At 44.1% G+C, this 22,212-nt stretch overlaps 1 protein-coding gene across 4 annotated transcripts in view; it reads right to left on the reverse strand.

The window, feature by feature from the left end:
• Positions 1–22,212, reverse strand: part of LOC114653175 (voltage-dependent L-type calcium channel subunit beta-2-like) — a 235,806-nt gene that overhangs the window by 124,560 nt on the left and 89,034 nt on the right. The window contains exon 1 of one of the 4 annotated variants that reach the window (XM_051929260.1): positions 16,871–17,450. The exons of the other annotated variants lie outside the window; for them this stretch is intronic. Within the exon in view, the coding sequence (XP_051785220.1) occupies positions 16,871–16,906 (36 nt within the window). The 5' untranslated portion in view covers positions 16,907–17,450. Of the gene's footprint in view, positions 1–16,870; positions 17,451–22,212 lie in introns of those variants that run through there. 4 annotated transcript variants of the gene reach the window in all.

Consider the following 22,212-nt stretch of genomic DNA (forward strand, 5'->3'; position numbering starts at 1 on the left):
CCACGCAGGGTGGACCCGGGAAGCGAACTCGGGTCTCCTAACTGCGAGGCAACAGCGCTACCACTGCGCCACCGTGCCGCCCTTGAGTAGAACTACCTGACCCTTAAGTGTCCGTCCTCCTTACGTGAAACTTAGCTGCGACCATTAAACTGTGTGGTATGGAGCTGCACACTGGACAGCATCTCACATCTGACGAGCTTCAGTATGTGAAGTGGCATCAGAACAACAGGAGCATTTCAGACACGTCAATGCCACCTAGTGGAACCATGAAAACAGGCGTCTCTCTACAGCCATTAAACTAATTGTTGTAGTTCAAAAATGTGTTACTGACACCTAGTGGACAAACTAAGAACAGATTTATTGTTTACACTCATTATCATCACTATCCATGGATTTTGTTCCTTCAGATTTGCTTATCTGCCATTATAAAAGTGTAATCTGTTTCACTGTAATCACACCTATTTGTGCATAAGGTCTGTGGGACGGGATGGGGATGGACATTAAGGGGGTGTTTTACTGACCCTGTGCAGCAGACAAAAAAAAAAAACCAACATGTACAATTCTGCAATAACAGGTCTGTGACGCCCTTAGGTGTCCGGGTCTGCATGCCCACTACACTCAACAGATGAGACGTGTTTACCCGGTGCCAGTGCAACCTCCTAAGTGATGGCAACCGAAGCTCTCAGTTGTTCTCCATGAATGAGGAATTCCCAACAAGTGTGTGTCATAAGCTCACATTCATTAAATACCACCTGCTGCTACTACTCTCTGATTGGGTGGTTTAGTGAGCTCCTCAGATGGGCCCTACTGTGGTCACTGGTGGTCTCGGGTGGAGCGCCTAGAAGACCATCAAACCTGTCTATAGAGCAAGTCAAAGTCGTAATGAGGTTTCTGTGGGTGAAACAGTAGGCAGACCATTAGTGAAAGTAATGACTGGGGTGAGAGTGGATAGCCAGCAAGCTCCCTTACCTAACAGGCCACCCTGCAAGCCAACGACCTAAACTCAGCTCCCCCTAGGATGGACACTTCATTATACATGTTGTCCATACCCACAGAGTTTTTCTGGAACGTAACCCCTGTGGATATCGAGAGTTCACTGCAGTTGTATTACAAAAATGCGCTACTGCCACCTAGTGGAGAAACAAAGAACTGCTGCTTCTGTTTTTCTGTTTAGAAACATCTCACCAGTTCGGACTAACATTTCTGCATTTCCATGCAAAAACATTTTACTGCCATCTAGTGGACAAATAAAGACCAGATACTCACACAAACCCCACCACTAAACTAATGGAGCACATTTTATTGTCAGCTTTTTCTTTCCCCCATTAATGCTAGTAGTTGTATTTCAAAACTTGTCACTGCTCTCTAGAAGAGCAAGAAAGATCTGTTTTGTTTTTGTTTGTTTTTGTTTTACCTTTAACACTAACAATATTTGAAGTTCAGAAGCATATTAATACCATTTATTTTTTTATTCTTTATTTTGGTCACCCACTGTACTTGAGTCCCAATCCCGGTGGTTCGTTGTGCAGTGGGTGCAGAAACACACTCGCTTTCAGCTCATGCTCCCAGCCCATTTGTATATTATATACTATATATTATATACTTGTATATTATATTATTTGTTAGTTTTCGCATTGGGTCAGAGTGCACGGTCAGCCATTGTACAGCACCCCTAGAGCAAGTGCCCAGCAGAGTAGGACCTCCCCCTTTGGCAGTAAAGGGTATTCAAATCAGCAGCCTTCTGAATGCCAGTGCCTCATCTTAGCCTCAGAGCCACCACTTAGTACATAAAGGAACATCTGGTTTATTTATTTTCCTATTTGTCTAAAAATGCCGAATTGAAAAGCCAAAAACCATTTCACTGCAATCTAGGGGACCACTAAAGATCAGCCACACTTCTGCACCCATTAAACTAACACAGGAGCTGTAATTCAAACACGTTACTGCCATCTAGTGGGCAAAGACAGATCAGACTTGCTTTGGAGTGAACACTTGCCCGTAACAGTGTCCTTGTTCAGAAAAAGAGGAGCAAACCTTAGGTATCATCCAGAGGTACCAGAACTCAAGTCCGCCTCCTATTGGTCAAATTAACATCTGCTTCACTGTTTTGCCACTCATTATTTCAAAACAATTCACTGCCATCTAGTGGAAAAAAGAAAGATCTGCTTCTTTTCTCCTTCAAGACTAACAATATTTGAAGTCCACAAAGATGTCAATACTATCTAAAACATCTGGTAGATTTCTTCCCCTATTTGACTAAAAGTACTGCATTTAAAATATGAAAGCATTTTACTGCCATCTAATGGACAAATAAAGATGAGTCACTCCTCTGTAAGTCCACCCCGAAGCTCACCCATTAAACTAGTGGCAGTAGTTCAAAAACAAGCTTCCAAGACAAGAATTGTACTTCAAACACGTTACTGCCATCTAGTGGTAAAAGAAGGATCTGTTTGTTTTTTTATTTTTTATTTTCTCCTCTGTGGACCCTGGGGGGAGCGCTCCAGCTCCCCAAACACCCAACACAAACAGGCTCAGACACAAAAAGGCAAAAGAGTCATTTATTGTGGGAAACTCTTCTTAAGCAAGCGTTTCCCACCACAGCCACAAGTATAAGCAGCACACCAGCACAAGCACAACTCTTTTCTTTCTCCTCCATGCCTCCTCGCGAGCTTTGTCCACCTTCCACCCGACTCCGTGTGAGGCAGGCAGCTCCATCTATCTAATCCTTACGGTGACGTGACACTGCAGCACCGAAGCCCTAGACAGTACGGACTCCCAAATCCCACAGCTCCCCCTGGTGGCCATCAGGGAACCCAACATGGCTGTCCCCCGGGACAACAATACCCAGCATGCCTTGTGGGCACCCATGTAGGGACCTGAGCCTGAGCTCTCTGCCATCTAGTGTCCTGGGGTGACTTCATGGGCATCCCAGCCGGGTCCCTCACATCTCGTTTATGACTAATAACATTCTCTCTCTAATTCCACAAGGCAGCTCCAGGAATTCATTTGTGATTTTAGCCATTTCCATCCATTGTTTAGGTTTACTGTCCGAGCACAACTCCACCATTTTTAGATATCAGTCTTCCTATCCGCTTGCCAGGACTGACTCCAACCATCACCTTATCTACGGCTCCGTCCGCCTCCAGCACACTAAAAACTCTCGATGTCTGTCAGCTCCACCACCTCTGCAGTGATGAGCCTGATGTTGGCAATGAAGCACTCAGAATGAGGAGTTTCTTCACTGCTTCTCATGTCATGGACAGGACCCTCAGTCAAGTCAGGAGAAGACCTCAGAACTATAGAGTAAGGTCGCTGTCAAAAATAACTTGTAATTTACATTTCACACATATCAATTACGCTTGCTCCATAAGAACCTCCACTCTAAGAGGAACCTCAATAATGAAGCCGGCTGGTCCTCCCACTCCAAAAACTTTCTCAAACAGAATTTCCCAATTTTGTAGACTGTGCCCTTCTCTCCACGCCCACCCTTGACCACCTACCTTTGACCACCTCAAATACACAAACTGCACTTCACCGAGGAGAGCCACATTCCTCGCGGGGCTGTCTGAGCTGTCACAAGTGCTGTAGATATGTCACCAACAATGGCCTTCTCTCTGGTCCCTCTGGTACATTCCATATTACACAACAGGCCTCTGGCTGGTCATTTGCAGCATTTCTTATGGGATGTGTCTGGCCATCTAGAGAGGTGACACAGGGGGACAGCTAGCAGGCCACACGAGGGAGCGTGTCTGAACTTCACAAGGCCTCTTGTAGGTCAGCACAGCCACACTGAGCTCTCCATTTGTGTCCTTTCACAGGACTTTGAAGACCCTTTTCACAGGAAAGCCAGAAGAAGCTCAGCTCATTCTCAGGATTGGAATCACACGTTTCTCCGGCTCCATGTCTTCACGAGAGACTCCTTGTTCACCTCCAGCTTTTTGTCCCCTTTTCATTTTTCATCTGCCCATCTTTGCTCCCTCCTCTGCACGTGACCTGCACCCCTGATGAAGGCTCTGCAGCCCAAACGCTGAGTCTTTAACTTTCTTTCCTTTTCTGCATGTTAATAATCTTCAAACCTTTTCTCTTTTGCAGACACACCTCTACTAACTTCAACAAATGTAACCTTATAAAGGCGCTATATAAATAAAATGTATTCTACCTCTACCTTATTATTAAGTCTGGGCGACAGAATCAGCTCAATTCATCAATCAATCAGTCCATTGAATGCCATGACAAAAAGCTTTGCATGGTGGGCACATTATTACACCTCGGCCACCCATAAAATACAAGCTGTGCTCTATATAGCGCCTTTCATTGAGCCCCATTATTACTGTTGCTATGTATTTAGCTGGCAGCTTCCTCAACTGTTTACAGGCGTCTTCTACATCTGAGCTCCTGGCACTTGGGGTCAGCCTCTCCTCGGCCGCTCCACCGCACTGCCCTTTGTCACTTCATGTCACCAAGCTCCCGAACCGGCAATCTGCCTTTACATCACAGAGGGCCTTTCATGCCATGTCCTGTCACCATAGAGAAGGTGACATGTGTGCCGAGGAGAAGATGCACAGACACAATGGCGTTCTCTCGAAGGCCCCGGCTGCACTCATCCTGAAAGCCTAGGCTGGCACACAGGTGGCTGGCACAGGAAGGCATATGCCATGCAATGCGCTACCCTAACTAACCATAAAGACCCCTAAAAGGCCAGCGCCTCACTCACAGGCAATCAAAAAGAGAAAACAAAAAACAGGTACCTTTGCTTTGGCCGGCATGCTTGTCAACAGGATCCCGGAAATGGCAGCTGCCACTGGTGTCTGTTAACCTGAGAGCCATCAATTATGTAAAGGCTCACTTCTTTTCAGAGCGCTCGGAAAGCAAATACAGCTGAAGCTTACAAAAGGGTCCCTCGTGCAAAGGGGGCAGTCGTTTCATCTGATATATGAGCACAGCAGGGAAGGGCTGGCTGTGAAAGGCGCTATATCAACTAAATGATGAACATCCTCGAACAACGAGAAGCAGATGTTGGCAGTGTGGGGTCTTAACATGACGAAGCTCTCCAGCTGGGATCACGGTGGTCTGATTGTTTCCACGCACTGAGCTGGACTTGTTAGCGGCAGCTACTGGTATCCATCGGAAAGAAGACAGAATCCATTGGCCTAAACTGGTCTTTTTGTAATAGAGTGGGGTCAAAGGCACCCCAAATACGCAGAGGATTGACACGCCAGGACCTTGGGCTGGATAAGCGGGTTAGACAGTGGAGGGCCAGCTCAGGGTTACCTCACAGTGGATGGCAGACCCCTTCACTTTCTGCACTCTTGATTGTGGTGTTGATTTCATTTAAAATGGAGACAGCTAATTTGTGCATTTGGGCTGCTGGGGACAAGAGGGGGCCAGCGGGAATCTAGAAAAGGAGCCGGCGAAGCAGCAAGAGGAGGTGTCTGTGTTTCTGTGTACCCGTCTGTCCCGTCTAACATGACCCCTGTGGAATATCGTTGATACCCGGGTGATGAATGAATGGAGTATCTCGTGCCTGCCTGTCGTTGTGAGTAGTGTTGGACTAGTCGTCGTGCGTCTTCGGAGGGAGCGCTCCCGCAAATCTCACCCCTCGCCGTGCGGGACTGCCGGTAGGATTGTTTATTACATGACTTATGGAAAGCTGTTCCCGGGATCGTCGTTTTCACTCCACACCACTCCTTCCATTACTGCTGCATTGGGACAGATTCATGGACATTGTCGGGGGTGTTTTGCGTTATTGTTGTGTGTTGTATTTGTTATCATCAATTGGGGAAGGGGAGGATTGTCTGATTTTGTTTTTGTTGTTTCTATTTAAGATATTGTAACGTCCCAGACTGGTTGAAGGCCCTTGGGAGTGTCTGTTGGGTCTGATTGAGGGAGGGTGGAGTACTGCGCAGAGGACTGACAGCAGGGGGTATGACTGACGCGATACCTAAAACCGAGGGGCAATATTGGGGCTCTCGAGGGAGAGGCAGTGAAGCCTCATGAAGCTTTGAGGTTTTCTTTCTATTCGAAGCTTTGAAGTCTCAGCCCCAGTATGAACAGCGACATCTGGTGGTTAACTGAGGTCAAGGCAGGCCCCCTGCATTTTATTACAGGCTACCTGTTCATTTAGCGCCAAAGCTGTCAAACCGACAAAGCGCCGTCAAACCTATGAAGCGCGCTGTGAAGCATGGGTCACGTGACAGCGGTGTTTTGACCCAAGCTCCGACACAGTGAGTCGACTCACTGCGCTTCAGATTGAGTGACACAAGCTTCGACGCTTTGCTATCATTTTCCCATCTCTAGGGAGAGGGTTCGAGAAGGAAGGTGTTGTTGCATTACGAAATCGGTTAGACCTCTTATAACATTGCAAGATGCTGAGTTGACGCTTTTGTTTTCAGTCGGCTCGATTACTGTAACGCACTCCTCTCAGGACCACCCAAGAAAAGACATCAATCAGTTACAATGAGTGCAGAATGGAGCTGCTAGAATCTTAACTAGGAAAAGAAAATCCGAGCACATCACCCCAGTCTGAGCGTCACTACACTGGTTACCGGTGCCATTTAGAATTGACTTTCAAATACTGCTGATGGTTTACAAAGCCTTCAATAATCTGCTCCATCTTATATTTCAGAATGTCTGATACCTTACACTTCTAATTGTAACCTTAGATCTTCAAATGAGGGTCTACTTAGAATTCCAAGAGAAGTGGTGAGGCGGCCTTCTGCTGTTAGACACCTAAAATCTGACCGATAGAAAGTCACCAGGTTAATACGGTGGAGCACTTTAAAAAACTGCTAACAACCCCTTATTGTAACATGGACTTCTCATCGCTCCATTTTAGTGTAACTCTGATACTCTGTATATGCATTTAAGTACACTGGTCAACAAGCATTGTGCTACTGGGATTCTTTCATCTGTACTTTAACAAATTTCACTTGCTGACTCCAAATCTGAAAATCGTTTTCGTCCAGCACGTCCCGTTTTTTAGTTATGATGTTCCAGGTCTTGGACAACTAGGGTGACTGGACAGTAAAGGCGATGCGTTTCAGCATTTAAGAGATAAGTTTGGTGTCAAGAAAAGTGAAGCCAAAATGGAGGAAGGTGTTTTTGTTGGCCCTGAAATGCGTGAACTGATGCTTGACGAGGAGTTCAAAAGGAAACTGAATCAGCACCCTCATTCGTGCAGGTTGTCCAGAATTTTCTTGACAGTCACAGAGCAGAGAATTATACTGAGCTTGTGGAGAACCTGCTAGAAGTATATCAGCTTACGGGAGCCCAAATGTCACTGAAGACGCATTTTTGACATTTTCATCTCGACTTCTTTCCACCAAATCTAAGCGATGTCAGAGATGAGCACGGGGAAAGATTTCATCAAGATACAAAGGTGATGGAAAACCGATATCGGGGAAAACTCACTCCGAGCATGATGGGTGACTACTTTTGGTTCTTACAAAGAGAGACAAGCGCAAAAACGAGTGCCTCCAACATCACTTTTATATTGAGGTAAATTGACATAAATATACTTTAATGTGTCTCTGGTATCATCTTCTGGTTTGGTTTCAGAATAAACACATCAAAGCAATTTTGGTGGCACAAACTCCAGATATTGTGTTGATATATTATATTCATATTCAAAACTGTCAAAATGTCAATGATGTGTATTTCAAAAACCTGACCTTCTAGCTTAATTCCGATTTCATATATGGAATCAGTGTAAAAAACTTAATAAAGAGCTGCTCTGAAGTTCCCAAAAGCAAACAAAAAATATTTTTTGTAGACCAGTGTTATCATTATTATTCATGGTGGCTCCACAATCCATACTAACCCCTCTACTGTCTCTTCACCACCTGATCAAAGCACTGTGATGTCCCTCCATTAATGGATTAAAGGGCAGAAGTCCACATGACCATCACCGTCAAGTTCTTCCATGTGAACCCTGAATACCACGAGGACTGATTGTGAGGTCATTGATGTTAGGGGGCTGGGTGGTCTCGTGGCCATGGGAACCCCTGCAGATTTTTTTTTTTTTTGTCTCCAGCCTTTTGGAGTTTTGTTTTCTTTTTCTGTCCTCTCTGGCCACCAGACCTTACTCAGTGGTAGTGCTGCTGCTTTGCAATAAGGAGATTGTGGGTTTGCTTCCCAGGTCCTCCCTGTGTGGAGAGCGCTTTGAGTAGTGAGAAAAGTGCTATATACATGTAAAGAATTACTACTTTTATTCTATGTTAATTCTTCTTCTTCTTCTTCTGGCTGCTCCAGTGTTCCCTAATTTTAATTCTTACTTATTTTGTCTTTTTTCTCTTTCTTCATCATGTAAAGCACTTTGAGGTCCATCATTTGTATGAAAATGTGCTCTAGAAATAAAAGTTGTTGTTGTTGTTTGGTTTTCTTTAACGGCATCTCTCAGGGCCAGAAACAAGAGAGCTTTACAGCCAATTGTAAATAGTTCAAGTTCAAAGACGTTCATTTTTGCTGTTACAATTCTGTGTTTTTGTACTGTTCCAGTTCTCTGCTTCACCCTTCTGATTTTTTCTTCTTTTCGAACCGGACACGGAGGTCGCCACAATATTATTTATTCATTTATTTGATTTCGTGAATTCCTGTCTCTGTCTGGGAGTGTGTGCGGGTCGGGTCGAGGCTGTGTGCATTCCTGGAATACCCACCAAAAAAATAAATAAATCACCGTCCCATCAATGGTGTGAATCTGAGTGGCACCGGACCGCTGCAACCTTCCGGACACCGGTTCAGATCCTTAGCCTCAGAGCCACCACTCCACACTTGTTGGATGAAGACTGGAAACTGGTGGCCGTTGTGGGGTCTCACACACTCGTACTAGAGGTGGATTTCCAACTCCCTTTGCCTAAGAGTTTATTTCAGGTCTTCAATGCGCAGTGGCAGTGAACGAAACCAAGCGGAGATGTGAATCGTCTTGTCTGTTCAATCTGAGCATCCACTAGAGGGCAGAAACCATCTACTGAAATTGAAACGATGGAAAAACTGGTGTAAGGTAAGCCGTCGAGGAAATGAGCGACATTATATTTTATATACACTGCTCAAAAAAAATATCGCAGTCTAACACTAAATCAGTGAAGCTTCAGGGATATCAGTCTGTCCAGTTAGGAAGCAATTAGGAAACAAGTTGATCTGCTTTGGTGCAAATGAAAGTGACAACAGGTGACCTCGGGCCTCATGTATAAATGGTGCGTACACACAAAAATGTTGCATACTCCTGTTTCCACACTCACATCACGATGTATTAAAACGAAACTTGCCGTAAAGCCATGCACATTTTCACGCCAGCTCAATCCCTGGCAAAACGCAAGTTCTCCACTCGGTTTTGCAGACTGGCGGCACCCAGCGTCAAAGCAGTGCTACTGTTTCTATGTGGTCTCCCTTTCTTTTTTAGATTCACATCCCTGACGTGGCTTTATCGAATAAATTGAAATTAACCGCATATCGTTTATTAGTTTAAGGCATTTGATTGTAAGACCACGGAATGGCCAAAGTATTCCAAATACCATAGCTGCTTTAGTGTTGTTACTTTCAGTGCCCCACTCAGTGTTTAACCCACTGTATCTGAGTGTGGAATCACAGATCTACAGCACCTGATCGGATTATCAGTATACAGCATCAAGCACACGCTGCCTCAACCAAGTGCACAGTCTGTTTGAACTGCTCTCGTACGTGAAACGCTTCAGAGCCTTTCCTGTATGGACCTCATAGATCAGAAACAGTTTCATCCCAAGAACCCTAAACGCACTCAATCAGTCCATCAAGTGCTCCTTGTAGAACTGTTAGTATTTATTAGTACAATCACCTGACTGGAAACTGGAGATACAGTTATAATATTACACAACCTGAGCCACTTTATGAAGAACATATTTACATATGAAGACGACTGGCTTCTAAGTCGATTTAGATTTCCAAGCGCTGTCTTCTTGGAGCTCTTGATATCATTTTTAAGATGAAATGCAGTAAAGTACGTATATTACATTATACAGATAAGATTTAAACTTCATTTAAATAATCTATATTGTTAATAATTAAACACGTGACCACACAGTGTTGCAGTGCTAGCAAGGAGCTGGCACTCTGTTCGCAGATTGTTCCTGTCTCACACTGTATTCTTGCACTGGCGTGACAGTGAATGGATAGATGGATAGAATAATTAAACATGTACTACGAAGATATTTCAATGTTCCTTAACAATTTTGAAGAATCTGCGTTCACAGCTTACAGATGGCTTAACGTCTATTACAGAGCTGATTGTGTGGCGATTGGGTATTTGGAGAAAGAAAAGTAAGGACAGGAATTGGCTGTTAGTACATTTGAAAGAGACAGCACTGCTGCAGTAAAGTATTTCATTGAAGGTCGCGCATGGTGCAGCAAGCATCTTGCGTGAGACACAAACAATCACTGCGCCACCGTGTTCCCATATTTAATAACACGCTTTAACTCCTATCATTATGAAAATAATATCAAGTATACATCTCAGTATTTTAATTATTCAGAGAGCTGTAATATCACGAATGTAATTCTGTGTCCAGTCAGAAGAAGAGAAAGCCCGGAAGCACGTAGTGATTCACACACACAGAGCACATAGAAGATCAAATACAAAACAAAGCATTTAGCGTCCTACTTTAGTTACGATGGGATTTGAGAAACTAGTAAATTAAACGATATTAAGATGAAGTTTATGATGTTCTACTTTAATGACAAAATAAACTATGTGATTAAAGTGGAAATTTCGAGATTAAAGTTGACATTTTGTGTTTTTTTCCCACTTTGCACCTTTTTTTTTTTCTCTGTACCCTAATAAGCTTTCATATGACACTCAGTCGGTGGGCTACGACTCCCTTTCACAGTGACTTTGATATGTGACAACTTCTTTTTTATTTCGGGCACTGTGCGACTTTGTGAACTTGAGCTTTCAAGTTTCTTCGACACTCTCTGTTACTCGATCAACTTCCTTTTGTTGTTTATCCTACTGTTTAAACCAACAAATAGTTCATTTTTCTTGCCTCCACTTGGTATTCTCTGAAATTCTTCTATTTTCCCCCTATGCTTTTGCCATTGCCTTTCCACAGAATGCTGAGTTTAAGGGCTATTTATCTTGATTTGCATATTCAAACAGGCATAATTCTGGGAGGAGTCTGAGAGGGGCGGCAGGCGCGTGCACGTGCGTTACTGTTCACGATGACTGGGATTTATGGAAAGGAAGAATGTGGAAGTTGGTAAACGCACAGATTTATGAATCTGGATTTTTTTCTGCATACGCACATTTCCGCTTTTGTCCGTACACCATGTTTTATTGTGAATTCTATGCACTGTGTTATGCATGAGGTCCCTGGAGAGGCCACAGCAAGACACCCCCTAAAATGGGAATGGTGGCCACAGACAGCTACTCTCCCCTTGTCCTTCCTGACTGACTCTTCTCTAGTTTGGCCTTTTGCTAGTGTCCTTGTCACTGCTGGTAGCATGAGGTGGTACCTGCAGCTGATTTAGGTGGCACAGGTAGTTCAGCTCTTCCAAGATGGCACATCCATACGTGCCATCACAAGAAGGTTTGCCATGTCACCCAGCACAGTCTCAGGAGCATGGAGAACATACCAGGAGATAGGCTGTTAACACAAGGAGAGCTGGACAGGGTCGTAGAAGGGCATCAGCCCAGCAGCAGGACTGGTAAGTGCTCCTTTGTGTGAGGAGGAACCAGAGGAGCACTACCAGAGCTCTAGAAAATGTCCTCCAGCTGGCTACTGGTGTGCATGTTTTTGACCAATCTGCACAGACTCCATGAGGGTGGCATGAGGGTCCCCTAGTGGGACCTGTGCTCACAGCCCATCACTGTACATCTTGATTGCCATTCACCAGAGAATACACAATTGGCAGCTCTGATATTAGTGCCCTGTTCTCTTCACAGATGTGATCAGGGTCACACTGAGCATATGTGACAGAAATTAAAGAGTTTGGATATATATCGTGATGAACATTATGCAGCCTGCATGACCAGTTTGGTGGTAGGTCTGTGATAGTCTAGGGGGGCATATCCTTGGAGGGTCACACAGCCCTCCACGTGCTAAGCTACGGGACCCTAATTGCTGTTAATTACTTCGATTAAATCCTCAGAGATGTTCTCAGACTTCTTGCTGGTGCAGTGGGCCCTGGGTTCCTCCTGGAGCAGGACAATGTCCAGGTCTCATGTAGCCAGAGTGTGTAGGCAGGTCCTGGATGACAAAGGCATTGATGCCATCGACTGGCCCGCATGTTCCTCAGACCTGAATCTTAATTGTTTAATTTGAAACAGTAGTGGCATCTTGTGGCCATTTTGAGTATTACACGTTTCTTATGGCACTTATTTAAGGATTAGCAACACGTTGTTTATACTTCTTTGGATCGTATAATTAGAGTTTTAATCCGAGTTTTTCTTTATCGCGGACCACACATACTGTATATACATGCAGGTTTAAAGCCATCTGTTTAACTGCCTGATACCGAAGACATCGCTGTAATGTCCTGTGGATTAACGCCCTAATGACGGCCGAATTGGATTTCACCCTCGCAGGAGTAGCAATCGAGTCGCCGCTGCGAAGGACGACGAGTACAAAGCACAGCCAGTAAAGTGTGTGACTTACTTTCTTTCAAAGCAAACAAACAAACAAATAAATAAATTGTGAAACGTGACGATAAATAAGAATACAGTGATTGGTAAAACATAAATAATGAAACGTGTCATAAAATGCAGGATTGTTTTTGTTGCTGTTTTTTTGTGACGCTCTGCGCATTAGGAAAAACATTCTGGAATTTCATCCTGGGAAAAACAACAAAAACATTCATAAACCGAGACGGTGAAAGGCGCCGTCTTTATATATTAATAGGCTACCGTGGCTGTCCGTTTGCCTGTCCAGGATTTTAAATCACCTATAGCTTGCAAACCGTTTGAACAATTGTCCTGAAATTTGGTACACATATACTACGTGACGTCTACTATCCGCTTTTGGGGTAATGATTGACCTCCAAGGTTATTTCTCTTTATATTTTTATTTTATTGTAGAATCAACTCTCAGCAGCGGGCAGAAAGGCGGCGGTGCGGCGCATGCGTATGGGCGCCGTTCTCATCCCTACCACCGACGCCATCACTGTCCCTACCTCTTCTTATCTTAAGTCTTCAATCTTCCTCGAGAATTATTTAAGTGCCAGCTTAAGTGAAAAATTAAGAAAAACATACTAAGTAATTGCAAAATAAACACTGATTTAATCAGTTTTAACGCAAAAAGATGGCAACGAAAGAAGAGGAGAAGCGGGCCGCTAGGTGGAGAAAAGAAGAAGAGCTGCTCAGGAAGCAGCAAGCGCATCAACCTCTGAGCAAACGAATGATAAACGTACAGAGAAAGAAAGAAGATAAAAACTAGTAACACTCAAGTCAAGTGTATAGCGTGCAGTGGGCCGTTACTGGTATAAAATGAAGCTGGACAGCTTGTAGAAGGTCCAAGAGGAAACTTTCAGTCATCAGTATTAACTCGTCCGGTGGCTCTTGCTGAGTGACCTGTAGGGGGCATTGCAGGCCACTAAACCGCAGGCACAAATGACCTTTTATTTAGCGCAGCGTTTCTCAACCTTTAAGTATTTGCGACCCGAGTTTTCATAACAGTTTTAATTGCGCCCCCCCTAACGTTTTTTTGAAAGCAGCCCACTAATACCAATTTGTTCTTTTTTAATTAATGATATATCATAGATGCATATTTTATTATACCTACTTAAATGTTATCGACATTTATCTAACTCTATATTTATTTTTCTAGTATCAGAATGTATAGTTTAAGTTAATTTGTTATGGTTTCAGTAGATGTATTTTTCATATTTTTGATTCTTGTTTTCTTTTTTTTCACATCTTCGTGCCCCCCTAGGGGGGCCCGCCCCACAGATTGAGACCCACTGATTTATCACAATACCCTCATAAGTTTTCTTCTACTACCAATAAACAAACTTCTGTCTCTCTTCTCTAACTCTGCTCTCCTCCAGGCAAGCCTTGCCCACCATAAAATATCTAAAATATGTACAGGTATTAGTTCTCAGTGTAATATAGCATCTCTCTTCTCTATTTTTTTTTATCTCCCTGTATTTGCATCTTATATGATACTTCCCATATCATATTTCTTGCATATATATTATTAAATTTGATTAAAACATTTAAAATAATACTTTTTATCTCTCATTCTACTCCAGAACCTTTCAAATCTAAGCATCATGTCTATCCACCTGTCAAAATGAAGACTGTGATTACATCTTGCCTGAAAGAAGGGGCCTGAGTTGCCTCGAAAGCTTGCATATTGTAATCTTTTTAGTTAGCCAATAAAAGGTGTCATTTTGCTTGACTTTTCTCTACATTCATAATGGCTAACACGGTACAACACCCTAGGACTACTGGCATCAGAGTTGAGAGGGTGGGCTCTAGCAGATGTGCTGTGTTTTGATTGGTCGGCATGATGCGCGTCAATCTTTGTAAGTAGACAGCACATGTCAGATGCGAGGATGACGAGTTCAAAGCTTCTTCAACTAGCTGCTGTTTGGCTAGTGAGCCAGAAAGAAAGATTTTTGTAATAAGTGAAAGGAGAGATGCAGTCGAGATGGAAAGTTAAGGTAAGAACCAGAAAATCAGCCTCACTGCTAGCAAAACGAGAGGCTAAATCAAGGAGAAAAAGTTCAGGCACCAGTCAAACACCGAAAACCTTTTCAAATGAGACATTTTTTTAGAAAGCTAAAAGTGGTTTTGAAATATCTGAAGATGAGCTTGTAAACCTGCCTAGTGGGGGCTGGGTGGTCTTTTACCACGATCACCGCCCCTTGAACCACTGCAGGTTTTTTTTTTTTTTCCTAATTTAACTGGAGATTTTTTCATCTGTTCTCCCAGCCATCTGACTTTATCATCGGACTTGATTGATTTGGTCTTGCTACTTATTCATTGTTATACTTGCCTAATTTAACTGTTTTTTTCTTTGAAAATTTGCAAACACTTTGAGCTCATCCTTGTATGAAAATGTGCTATAAAAATTATTAGTGTTGTTAATGATGTTGTTGTCTAAACCTGCCGCGTTGTTAGCCTAAAGGTCCTGACCGCTGAGGACACGCCCCCGACATTGTGGGAGGCGATCAGGGGCAATGGGGGGGGGGGGGGGGGGGCACAAGTACAAACAAATGTGAGCATTAAATTTATTATTAATAATAATAATAATAATAATACCAATTTGAATGAGTAATTTCTAAAGGACTGTGGTGGGTTGGCACCCTGCCCGGGATTGGTTCCTGCCTTGTGCCCTGTGTTGGCTGGGATTGGCTCCAGCAGACCCCCGTGACCCTGTGTTTGGATTCAGCGGGTTGGAAAATGGATGGATGAATGGAATTTCTAAAGGAGACAAGAAAAAACGGGGCAATGAATAAATAAATAAATAAATAAATACATAAATAAATAAATAAATAAACGATCCAATTACATTCTTGCTGTAATTCTGGCCTCAGACGCACAGCCACAACTTTGAGCAGGTGCTTTGCTTGCCTTGAAAATCCCTTGGCACAGTCTGGGACTGCGAGCTTCCACTTTACAGACGATTTAACAATCAAAACCGAGTAGCCTTCATGGGTGAAATGACAGCTTCAATTTGAAGGCATATATCATGTTGCATAAAACGAAATATTTTGCTCAGAATTAAATTATAAATACCATATATTAATATAATATCAATATATTTATTATTTTAATTTTGTGTAAGCAGTTAGGAGACCTGGGTTCACTTCCCGGGTCCTCCCTGCGTGGAGTTTGCATGTTCTCCCCGTGTCTGCGTGGGTTTCCTCCGGGCGCTCTGGTTTCCTCCCACAGTCCAAAGACATGCAGGTTAGGTGGATTGGCGATTTTAACTTGGCCCTAGTGTGTGCTTGGTGTGTGGATGTGTTTGTGTGTGTCCTGCGGTGGGTTGGCACCCTGCCCGGGATTGGTCCCTGCCTTGTGCCTTGGCTGGGATTGGCTCCAGCAGACCCCCGTGACCCTGTGTTCGGATTCAGCGGGTTGGACAATGGATGGATGGATGGATTCCTTCATATGCATTCACACACACACACACACACACACATACATACATACATACATACATATATATATATATATATATATATATATATATATATATATATATATATATATATATATATATATATATAATATTACATCTTGCCTGAAAAAGAGGCCTGAGTTGCCTCAAAAGCTTGCATATTGTAATATTTTTAGTTAACCAATAAAGGGGGTCATTTTGCTTGACTTCTCACTATATACTTTAATTTAGAGAGAGAGACGCAAATTAATACATAACAACATGAAATGTGACTATAGGTAATGAAATGTGTCAAGAAATCTGTTTTTATCGCACTAAGCACACGAGAACAGAAGGTCCTGAGCGGACTGCCTGACCATCGCAAAGCGCGACCACCACTTTCTGGCGAAAAATTCAATTCGAAGGTCCCGTAAAAACAATCGCGCGCACACTGTGGTCTTTGAAACCCAGCAAGTCAGACGCTATCATCTCACACTTTTTAAAGCGAATGAAAAGTAAACGTCTTTTAACAAATCGTCCATGAGAAAAAAAAACGCTAAGAGCTCATAAAAACTGAAATTAATAAAACCACTGTAAAAAATAATATTCGGTTATAAAGATGGAATGACAAAAATAGCATACGGAGTCAGGACACGCAAAGACTCTTAAAAGCTTAACGGACAAATGGAATTGAATTGCGGAGCGAGGCGCGCAGGCGCAGCGCTGGGTGCTGCTGGTTTCACTGCGACATTCCCCGAAGAGCTGCCAGGTATCCCCAATGCCGTGTCGCGCTTACTCACCCAGGAGACGTTTTTGGTCTTGGGAGGTTTGAGCATGGCAACCAACGCAGTGGATGTCTGCTGCCCTCAGCCCCCCGGCAGACTCTAGGGTCCCGCACTCACGTTTGCCAAACTGGCACAGCAGGCACCTGCTCCGGGGTCATGTGCTGGCTGAATATCATGCAGATCCTGATGGAAACGCCGTCCGATCCTTTCAGAGAGATATGAAGTTTCGGTAAACTCCCGATCATGTCAGTTTAAGACGCAACATAACAAGAGATAAACCAAAAAACCAACGTGAAGTCTCTGGTCTTGCTGCGCTGCCCGCCACCGCTCGAGCTGTCACATGATGGATGGTCCGGTCACACCGAGCTGGAGAGCCCAGCAGGCCGCCTGCCCGCTGTGCCCTGTGCGACTGACTCCTCACGCACGTTTATTCCCAATCTGTCGCCACATGGCACCTGTTGTCACCGCACCGCCGCGTAACCTGACAACCAGGTGAGTGAGCGGCCTCGGCAGCCTCGCTCGCGCTCGCTCGCTCTCTGCCTTCCTGGACCCTCGTCTTCCCTTGTGCCAATCTAGATTAGCAGGTCCCATCCAGGGCTCAGTTTTGCGGCGATTGCTCGTGATTAGTGGGACTTGATTGAAATCGGATTATGGAGAGGAGAATGCCGGGCCACGTGCGGCTCTGCTCCTCCTCTGCCCCTCGTCCGCGGACACAGCGCTGGGACAGCTGGGGGCGGACAAGTAAAGCAGATTAACAAAGTGAAAAGGCTCCGATGACATAAGTGGATTAATGAATTGTGGGCTAAAGTGTCACTTTCAGGGTCGAGTAGTGCAGGGAGAGCCTGACGGGAATGAAAGGAAGATAAAAAACTAAAAAGTAGTAGGCGTAACAAGGCGGCGGCGGCCGCAGCGGCACAGGGCGCTCCGTTTGCTCTACCAAGATGGTGACCCGGTGACTTTCATTATGTAACATTCTCAAATCCCGATCAGGACTGCGGGAGCCTAGAAGGTAGGAAAGAGTCCAGAACAGGACGCCTGTCCCACTCCGCTACACATCCACACGGAAGGGAGAAGTAACTTGACCTGTGCGTTTGTGGGAGGACAAGACACACAGAGGTTGGGAGAACAAGAAAACTCCACTCGGGTGACATTCGGCTGTGGCTTTCTAACCCAGGATAGCGAATCTGTGTGGTGGTGGCACTGCACTCTAGGTGGAATCCTATTTGGGGTCACCATGGGATCTATCTATCTATCTATCTATCTATCTATCTATCTATCTATCTATCTATCTATCTATCTATCTATCTATCTATCTATCTATCCTAATATTAAATTCTATCTATCATATAGTGCCTTTCACATCTATCTATCTATCTATCTATCTATCTATCTATCTATCTATCTATCTATCTATACTAATATTAAATTCTATCTATCTATCTATCATATAGTGCCTTTCACATCTATCTATCTATCTATCTATCTATCTATCTATCTATCTATCTATCTATCTATCTATCTATCTATCTATCTATACTAATATTAAATTCTATCTATCTGTCTATCATATAGTGCCTTTCACATCTATCTATCTATCTATCTATCTATCTATCTATCTATCTATCTATCTATCTATCTATCTATCTATCTATACTAATATTAAATTCTATCTATCTATCTATCATATAGTGCCTTTCACATCTATCTATCTATCTATCTATCTATCTATCTATCTATCTATCTATCTATCTATCTATCTATCTATCATATAGTGCCTTTCAGATCCGTATTTCTATGTATTCCTGCTGTGCACATTCAATTCCCACAATACAGCTGGAGACTGAGCGCCGGTGCCCAGAGCTGCTTGCTGTCACCCAGCACAACAGTGACAATGACACCGTTTCTTTCTAATGTACATATTTGTACCGAAGATGGAGCTCAAAGTGCGGTTTCAAGGCGTCACAGAACTAGATACATGAGAAAGCATTTGTTCCTTTGCACTTTTCGTTTCCCCCCCCCGTTGTGCCCCCGTTGATGTAGTCTGTCTGTGGCAGGCGGGCCGTGATTAGTGCTGGAGACCTTGGCTCATCATGTCATGTGGAGTTGTCTTGTTCTCTTTGTGACTCCATGGGTTTTCTCCGACATCATGAAGATGTCAGGTCGGTTAGCCTGTGGCTTCAATGTGGCTTAGTGTGAGTGAGGGCGGGTGTGTTCACTGGTGGACTGGGGTCCTTCCCACTTTTGATTGGTGTGTGTATATAACCTGAAAAGCATCTCCTGTGATTGTCATGTCTGTCTGTCGGTCTCTTTGTCAGTCTGTCTGTTCACATGCAGCCACTTTTCCCATGGTGCACCAATTTTGCTGAGACTTGGCACACTTGGCACACTTTACTGAAGGAAACTTTGAGCAAGGCAATGAGACACCTGCAGTCACAGGATGGGGCGGGGCCAGCGTGAAGGCGGGATTGAATGACTGAGCATTACCATAAAAGGAAAGTATGGCGTTAGATGTGTGTTTATTTATTCAACGCACTTGTAATTGTCGATTTATTCATCATTTATTCATCACCGTCCCCAGCTGTCCCAAATTCTAACAGGCAGTTACTGCCTCCATCCCTTGTGATGTTGCAGAAGAACAGAAATGGCAAAAAGGTGAGGCTTTCAAAAAACCCCACAAAATGCAGGCCTGAATCCTAATTGACCTGCCACAAGAAAATGGGAGGCCTAAGGCTTGACTAGGCCTCAAAATGGAGATAAAGTCCCCAAAAACACCATCAAGAAACCAGAATCCTTCAAATGACCACAATAAATAAGTCAATAAAAAAGCAGAATAATCCAACAATTCACAACACTCACAAGAACAACCAACACACCTTTTGGACTGCAATTCCCATGAGCCTTTATCAGACATGGGGTGGTCCCTCAACAGAGATTGACAGGTAGCCCCACCTCTTTAGGAACCACCCACAAAACACAAGCAGCATAAACTCTTTTAAAGGAGCAGTTCAGAAATATTGTTAACCATATCAGTACCCACAGCACGCCCCTTAATCCTCTAGGTGACAAGGAAGCCACTTAATGTCACCTAAGGGACTTCCTCACTCAGAGCAAAATTCATGAAAGCATAAATGTCTTAGAGGGTTGCCCTTTTCATGCCAGATTTTGAACAACAGGATCGAGATCGGAGACAAAGGTGAAGTGACGGGCACATTATTAGTCCTGGCACCACTCAGCACTAAATTAATGAAATCCGCACATTTAATAAATCATTGAAAATATGAAAAACCAAATGGAAAAAAAAAGACAAACATTAAAAACAATAAAAAAAAATCAAAATTCAGAGTTAAAAAGCCTGAAATGATTTGATTTGTGGAGCCCCTTGTGATGGTGTATCCCGTTAAGGACTGTGGTGACTGTACTGACAGTGGGCTCTGCCAAAGGCGCTATATGAAATACAGGGTGACATATTTTGCCTCCAAACACAACACTCCAGCACTCGGCCTTCTGTTTAAAAGTGCTTGGGTTAACCCAATCCCATGTGCCAGGCTCATGCCAGTCAGTTTGTCCTCCTGACCCTTCCAGCTGTGGTGCCACCACAATAACAAATCACGGTTGGCCAGTTCAGGCACTTTTTGTTTCTTTTTTTTGTTTTATTATTACTTAATTTAATCTCTGATGCCAACTGTGTGTGCCATACTTCCATGAAGACCACAAGCTAAAATTTGAAGTGTAATAAATTGATTGATACTTTCCTGAGTGTGCCCTGCCTTTACCCTGTGATGCTGCCAGCTGTTAATATGTCCATTTCTGCCCTGCGTCACCAGATCTGGGGTGCTGCCATTCAGTGGCGCTACAAAAATGAAAGAGTGAGTGAACTGGGCATGCCGGGTGACCACGGAATCAAAAATGTTCAAGTGGGCAGAGTTTTGAAAGTAGGCCTGATTGTGGAGCTGGCGTCATGGCCGGTTATAAAGAGTCTTGGCTTTAAATCCCACACTATACCTAAGAGAACGTTCCCAGTGGGCACAAGAAGTTGGCCCAGTGCCTCTCTAGGAGGGCAACTGGTGAGCTCATTGGAGTTGACCACTGAATTCAATGAAATGACCCATCTTCATACCTTCTGCTTTATCAGGGCTCCAGAGTGGCAACACCTGCAAAGTTGGTTGGACATGCAGGTGGAGCAACGCCAGGCTCTGTACGTGGGACAAGATGATGCCCACCACTCCTGTCTGTCTATCATATAGCGCCTTTCACATAGATCATGGCACTGAGCTTCAGCGTGTTTCATGTGGGTTATATGTGTCTCTGTAGTGCAGTGCCAGTGTGGAGCTGCCATGGCGAGGTACACCAAAGAAGGAACACTAAATGGGTGCCTTCAGTGAGGACTGGCACTGTGTGCTGCCAGAGTTGGCACCACATCAAGTACATTCAGTAAAAAGGTGATCAGCATTTTTAAAGATTCCGAGCTGTGGGTTCAAGTCCCAGGCCTGACGCTGAGTCTGCATGTTCTCCTGGTTTCATGTGGGATTTCTTTGTATTCCATAAAAGTTAGATTGGCATATGTGGTGAGCTGAAAATCCAACAGTGCCAGGTTAGACTAATCCAGTTTAGGGTGGGCATCTTGTATCCCTGCCATGGATTCTGAAGGTGGATGGATGAAGCTCTCCATGGTGCTTTTTCATGAACTCATTCGGCTCAATGACTCCTACCTGACGTCTCGGACCCTCACATTTGAGAATTTCAGGGTTCTAATTACGCTGCTTTGGACTGCGGTGCGGACATCGGTGACAAGCCCAGGATTATCTCAGTCTTTTTCCAGCCAAAGGGATGACAAAATAAAGAATATTAAAAAAAAAGGAGCATTTTGTTTTGTCCGCCTGTCCGGCCGCGTGCACACGTGTCGTCTGGGGATCTGGCGAGGGGCAAACGAAAGTCTGCGTATTATCACAGAGCCCAAGGGCACGGCATGGCTTAGGACTGGCCAGCTGCTCCCAAATCCACCTAAACCCTCACTGCTGCAGCTGCCAAGAGCATCACACACACACCAGCCTGCAGCCAGCTTTGGTGCCAGCTGTCGTAAGTGATGTTTTATATAGCGCCTTTCACATGGCACTTAACATGGATGGGTCAGTCTGGTGGATGCTGAATGAGACTAGAAAATGGCGGGGATAGGCTGAGGACAAGAAGTGGACAGGAAGCTGAAGGGAGTCCACCATCCTGCAGTTACACCTGTCCTAACACCATCCTGTCTGTCCCTGAACTAGGATGCCATCTTGTACAGTAGGGGTACCTGAGAATGAGCAAAAGGGGTGGTGGGGTGCTCTCCATAAAAAACACCCACACGTGATTGAAGAACC

This window comes from Erpetoichthys calabaricus, chromosome 6 (assembly GCF_900747795.2).
Source record: "Erpetoichthys calabaricus chromosome 6, fErpCal1.3, whole genome shotgun sequence".
Taxonomy (NCBI): Eukaryota; Metazoa; Chordata; class Cladistia; order Polypteriformes; family Polypteridae; genus Erpetoichthys; species Erpetoichthys calabaricus.